The sequence below is a fragment of the Eurosta solidaginis genome, chromosome 4 (genome assembly GCF_040869045.1).
Source record: "Eurosta solidaginis isolate ZX-2024a chromosome 4, ASM4086904v1, whole genome shotgun sequence".
Lineage (NCBI taxonomy): Eukaryota > Metazoa > Arthropoda > Insecta > Diptera > Tephritidae > Eurosta > Eurosta solidaginis.
The window spans coordinates 141,388,955-141,395,615 of NC_090322.1; the positions used below are offsets into that span (position 1 = coordinate 141,388,955).

At 36.9% G+C, this 6,661-nt stretch overlaps 1 protein-coding gene across 1 annotated transcript; it reads left to right on the forward strand.

Annotated features, from left to right (window-relative positions):
* Positions 1-1,486: 1,486 nt before the first annotated feature.
* Swt1 (Swt1 RNA endoribonuclease) lies at positions 1,487-6,273 on the forward strand. Its single transcript, XM_067779088.1, has 6 exons — positions 1,487-1,826; positions 1,887-2,816; positions 2,879-3,049; positions 4,831-5,121; positions 5,305-5,460; positions 5,657-6,273. Exons 1-6 carry the CDS (start codon positions 1,625-1,627, stop codon positions 5,854-5,856), a joined length of 1,950 nt encoding a protein of 649 aa, XP_067635189.1. The 5' UTR covers positions 1,487-1,624; the 3' UTR covers positions 5,857-6,273.
* The last annotated feature ends 388 nt before the right edge of the window (positions 6,274-6,661 follow it).

Consider the following 6,661-nt stretch of genomic DNA (forward strand, 5'->3'; position numbering starts at 1 on the left):
GAATTCATACAAATGGCGAATGTTGGTAAAAACGTTCACAGTAGTAAACAACCTCGATCACTTGTTTAATCGCTGTGCGATAACTTAAATCATTTGCTCAATAGTGTTTTTCAAACATTTTTGTAGACGACTGGTATATTGCATTATTTACATATTTTAAAATATTTGCTTAGCTGGCTGCTCACATTTAATCTATTAACTAGATTTTAGAAATAAATATTAATATGTACTCTGATTTTCTGTATACAAATTTAAAAGAAAAGCTGATTTGAAACACAAATAGGCAATTCATGGCACTTCAATTTAATAACCGCAAGCAAAAAAACAAACCTTTATTCCATTTTCTGGCCATTCGCGACAGCCGTTCTCTCTGCCATCTATTATTAGACAGGTAGGTATGGCAATGGAGGAATAGCATGATTTTTCACTTGTATGAATTCACAATGGCTGCAATTAAATTTAAAACCTAGTTTATTTCGACTATGACTATGCGCCAATGTGTATAAAGACCACGTAATCATCATCAAGCAATTTCTTAATGCTATCAATGGTTTCACCGAGATTCGAACCACGAATCACACGGTAAAACTTCAGTTGCTCGAAAATGTTTTATTTGCTCTGAATGTATTAAAAACGAACGCGTTTTATTTGTATGAAAATGTTGTGAAATTCCTTCCTATCTTGATTTTACTCCACCACATGTAACAAGTCCCAAATATTCATGTGATTGTGCTGCAAAGAATTTACTATATACGCCAATTACACGGCACAAGTATCCTAGTGCCAATTACCAATTTGCACAAGGATTGCTCGGTGTGTGCAATTTCTATTGATAGTCATAAGTAAAACCAACTGAACCTTAAACAGGTTATGCTACGCCTCACATTTTTAGAAATTTCACTCGCCCAACGCTTTTATTTAATTGTCTGATCAACGCCCTAGATTGATAAAGAGTGTGATGACTAGTACCTAGGACCTACCTAATTATTTTCTAGCTTTTCGTATTATTATTATTTCATGTAAGTATTGTTTTCAATAAAACCGTTAATCTTAAAAATTTTTTTAAATTATTTTATTTATAAGCGTAGTCGAAATGTGTTCTGCGCAAAAACACTATGGATCTCACCCCGGCTTAGGAGGGGCCATGGGTAATTTTTCGGTTTTTCGCTAATAGTTGACATTTTTATTTTCCTCCTTCGTATTATTGTTTTCGAGGTCAGCTCGCGTCTTTTAGCACCTCTCTCGATACGGCTGGACGCATATTAGCAGTCGATCCGTATTCTTGTTTTATCCATTATACAACAACAACAACAACCAGTGTCCTAAACTTTTACCACAAATATAAAAGGCCTTTTCTTGCTTTCAATGTATGTTGAAACATAACTTCCTCCTGTGGCAAAGGGACGCCAAAGCCAAATCGAACAAATGTGTAATGCAAATGGGGCTTTATTATTCAATCAATCTGCATGTCGAGATGAAGGGTTAAGTAAATTGTGTCAGCTGGTGAATGTTGTCAAAAATAAAAAAAATGAAATATTTCCTTGAAGAAGCGAGGAAATTCACAGGTTTATATTTTTGAAATTTCATTTGTGCAAATTTGGCTCTCAAGGACTGGTGTTAAGAAATGGAAAAGCTACAATTGCGAGGAAGCACGGCCAAATCCGATGATTGGATAAAATACCAGTCAAAGAAGAGACCAAACCAATTTTACATGTTCAATAAAGCAACAGGAGAAACCAAATGGTGCGGTGAAATGAAAAATGATCGGTTAATGTCAACAAACGAGCTTGATAGGAAACCTCCACCTTTACCACCAATTTGCACATGTAGGTAATTTTTATAAGAAATAAATGCCTGTTAATTTTAAAGAAATATTTAATTTACAGCTGCAAAATCCACGCGTACTCCGGCACAGGACCGTCTTAAACGTCTGCAAAGCAATCTGAAAAAGGAACATAAAGACAAAGTTCTTCAAAAGCAAATAAATGTACCACGATATCGAAGTCAAGACAAAGAAGCTATCACTAAAAGAGAAATCGAAAATGCCAACCCAAAGGTACCGGATATGCAAAAGAATAAAAAATCTAACATCCAGCTTGCACCAAACACTACTTCCAAACATATGGATAAAGACGCTATACCGTCAACAAGTAAAAGTTCATTGCGAATCAAAACTGAAATGGAAGCAAAGATGCCAGAAAATACAACACAAAAAGGCGGGGTTTCCAAAAAGTCATATAATAATTCTCCAAGAAAAGAACCAAAAAAGCGAGCTGCGTGTAACTCAACAAATGATACAACACTAAAGCCTCAAAAGCGTCCCAAACAGGATTTTCCACTACAAGAAAAAGATCTATCAAATACTGACGAGGCGAAGAAGGAATCCAACACTAATCAGTCCACATCAACTACACTTGGTATTGGTAGTGGCTTTGTGAATAAAATTAAAGACATATGCAAGAGAACCTTAAATAGTTATCGTAACGCTAAGAAAGCGCTAAGCCAGAGACCTCTAGAGCCATGTATCAAGAAAACGAACTTTAAAATACCTAAGAAAGATTATATTTCTCAACATTCAACCACACAATTAGCACCACAAAGAAAGGAAAAATTGGAAAAGGAATCCAATACTGAAGACAGAGCTGCCATAAATTCTATGACAAGAACGGCGCCAATGGCAATTGTGATGACCACTGCCACGCCTAACCATGGACAAGCCACAGTGGATTTTAAAGAAATCGCCTTAACAGCATCGCCATCTCACATATTTGGAACACCAAATAATTTTTTCGTACCTGCATATGAACGAGGTAGTGGTAAGTATTTGATTTTAAACCATTTCTGGTATAGCAAACTTTATTAATAATTTTATATTTAGCTAACACACGGTTAGAACGCCTACGTCAATCTTTACACCAACAAGCAGTGTCGACTAATGAAGAAATTATTACTTCAACACGACTCTGTGCCTCTGCCACCTCTTCAGCGTTAGCCTGTGTCATACGTGATAGTAATGTGTTTGACAATAATCTAAAAAACGAAGATGATGGTAAGTTGCTCACACTTCGGAGAAAAGTATGGAAAGCATTTGTCATCTTTAAAATTGTTAATTGTGTAAGCTAAAATTTTACAAGGGCCTTGAAAGCCCTTTTCGGATCTAGGCAGGGTACCGACAAATAGAAAGCTTAGTACAAAGAACAATAGCAAATGTTTCGTTAGGATAACCTAGTAATGGTCCGAGAAGGCCGGCTGAAGAAAATGCCTTTTAATATCAACGGAAGAAGTGCTACGGTACGATATAAATGAGTGTTTTCGTAGTATCGATATACCCACTCAGTAACTCACACGGACTACGATTAAAGAAGGTCTAGAACTTTCCGAAAGTAAGCCATAACGGAGGTTTTGGGAAGGGTTATTGGTGTTGATGCCATGGAACTTGGGTCGCCAGGCCTCGGCTGCGAATGAAATAGGATTTGCCACGGGTAAGTGAGGTTGACAATTGCATTTGAGAAGCAATAAATTGCACAGGCAACCCCTTCAAAGGGTTGCGCTACACCATCCCTTGAATCATTTGGGTATTTAAGTCGCCACTAACGACCTGCCGCTGGTATATTCTGTGCCTCATAACCCGCTAGGGGTTCAAAAAGGCTTTCGAAAATATCTCTAAACAAAATTTGGCAAGTCCAAATATCAAGACGAGTAAGGCCGATAATTCTACACTTTAAATTTCTTACACTTTGGGTGGATATTTTCTTTTATTATGCTATGACTCACCTCAGCACTTCGCACAGACCTATAAACCTTCCTAAGAAGTTTTTACTAGAACTATAACTCAGGAATGTAAACATTACAACACATAAAGTAATATGAAACGCGGCTCATCTTCCCTCTGGGTATTCAACAATGAGAAGAAAGGCTTCCTCCAAAACTATAGTTCTTTCTGAAACTTCTCGATTTTTACCAGAGCAAGGCCTATAACCCAAAGTTCCCTGGTTTCGTTGTTGTAGCGATAAGGACAGTCCCGAACGCCTTGGGGAATGTTATCATGTTGGTGGTCCTTTGCCGGATACAGGTCCGGTACGGTCCTGTATTAAGGCACCAGCCCGACCATCTCGGGAACGATTTAGTATGACCACATTAAGTCTTCGAGGGCATATATACCGCCCTCCCACCCCTAGATCCATGAGGAACTGGGAGTCGCCAGAGCCTCGGCTGTTAAAGTAACAGGATTTACCACGGGTAGGTGAGGTTGACAATTGGGTTTGAGAAGCTTGAAAGGGCTGCGCTACACAACCCCTTGAATCAATTTGGCTTTTTTATCGTCTCTTACGACAGGCATACCTGCCGCGGATATATTCTAAGCCCCATAACCTGCTGGAGAGAAAGTTCTTTGTAGGCAATGTTTGTGATATATAAGGCAACAAAATTTCACCAGAAGAGTACGTGTGGATTGTTTCTTCACTATAAAAATAGATTATATGTATCTCCAAGCAACACTGTCCTTATAAATCTTCCGAGAGCTAATTGAAAATGTTAATATGTAACCCGTTCCGAAAGAAATTTCTTTCTAATTTGAAAAAAATTGTGTGTAATTCTAACACTTTTCAAACACATTTTCTTTCTAATCGAGTTAAAAATAAGGCGCCATTGCTTTATTAGAAATCTGTAGTTCTTCGGGTTCGATTCTCAACTCGCGGAGAGCAAATTCCTAATAGTCAAAATGAAAATATTTTTATGCGTGCCTTTGACATTGCCAAAATTGCTATAAAGCAGCGGATTTAAACCGTCTATGAAATGTAAATTACTAACAGTTACTTTTTGTCATAATAGAACCAATGGATTGGATGCCAACTGACGATATAAAAACCGAAACAATTGAATTATCCAGTAATGAGTCTAGTAGTGCTGCGCCTAGTGTACGAAGCGAAGAAGTGGAGAGTATGGGAGAATATTATGGTACCGTAAATAAAAATTTATTGCGTTGCGCTGTTGAACAGAGGCTGGATTCCTCGACAGCGACTGAAAAATGGCTTAATGATTGCTATTACTTTGTATTGGACACAAACGTATTGCTGCGACATCTCACATTCATAGAAGATCTAAGCCATATGAAGCTATGTGGTTAGTAAATAAAATTATGCGTAATATAACATATGACGAGCTCATGCCAAAAAAGTCGAACCCTTAGTAGTCAGAACTATTTAATATGACTAATCACTGGCAAAAATGCCGCCTGAGGTCCGTCATGTGTATGTACCGTATGTCCATCTAATATTATATGTTCTTTGCACCTTTTGTTCGTAGATACCAACGGTACAGTACTATATTTACCGTATTCTGTATTACAAGAACTCGACAAATTGAAGCAATTTGCTGTAGGAGATGGTACGAAAGTCTTAGCAGTGCGCGCTATAAAATACCTCAATTCCAAATTCGAATCGAAAAACAAACACCTACAAGGTAAATAATACACCCTTCAAACATTTTCTGAGCGCTCATAATTGTGAGTCCAGGAGTCATATAAGGAGATGAGTTCTTTATGAACCTATTAAGAGTCATATCGGACTTGGAGTTTTTATGAGTCCGAATATTTGCTGGATATTGTTGCGCTATGCATTCAATTAAATTATTTTTTTTATTCATTTGTATTCTGCAGCACAAAGTGCGGTCAGCGAATTGGAACATCTTGTGGAAGTCACGTCACCGGATGACCGTATAATCAATTGTTGTTTGCAAGTCAAACATCATGTTGAACACGTTATCTTGTTGACGGAGGATATCAATCTGCGCACAAAAGCGATTTGTAATAGTATATTAGTATCTACTAAATCAGATCTTCTAGCCAATAATACGTAAAAAAATTTGCAGAGAATTTTTAAATTTTTATGTATTATGTCATACCAAATTTTAGATTTGGCTAAATCGTTTAAATGTGCCAATCTGAAGGTTGAACTGTCACCATCGTTTTCAAATGCCTTTCGCGCATACATACAATCTCATTGCAAATCATATTATATTTCTCTAACACATAAAAAAAAATTGTGATATGAAAACAGCAATTCCGATGCTGTTCAAAAACTTAATATGTTTTTGTGAATATTCATTAAAAAAAATTAGTGGTAAATATTGTAGTTTGTAATTTCAGTATAATGAAGTCTTATTTTATTTGAAGTAAATACTTATTTGTTACAAGTATTTGTTATTTTTATAACATCAGGGAATATTGCTAGTAATAGCTATTATATTTTCCCGTCATTTAAATAAATCTAATGAATTTTTCCATAAAACTGTGAATAAATTTTATTACAAACTAGTGAACTCGATATGCCCAAACTTTCTTCACTCTTTTTCCCACCCCCTTTTATCTCCTTAGCATTTCCACTCCCTCTTCTATATTTGCTCTACTCTCGACCACTCCCACACGCACAATATGCATATTGATGAAACGACGCGTCTTGACATCAGTATTAATAATCCGAAGCCTGAAAATAAAAATTTTAAATCGTTCAAAAGATATTAACGAAAAGCCTGTTATGGAATCGCATTTTCTAAGGGAAGCAGTAAGGAAGGCGGTCGGCATGATGTGTTGGTGCACAGTGGCTAGTCATTGTCGGCTGGGGCGGGCCCTTGCCAACCTTACTGTTCCTGCGCCATAAACAGA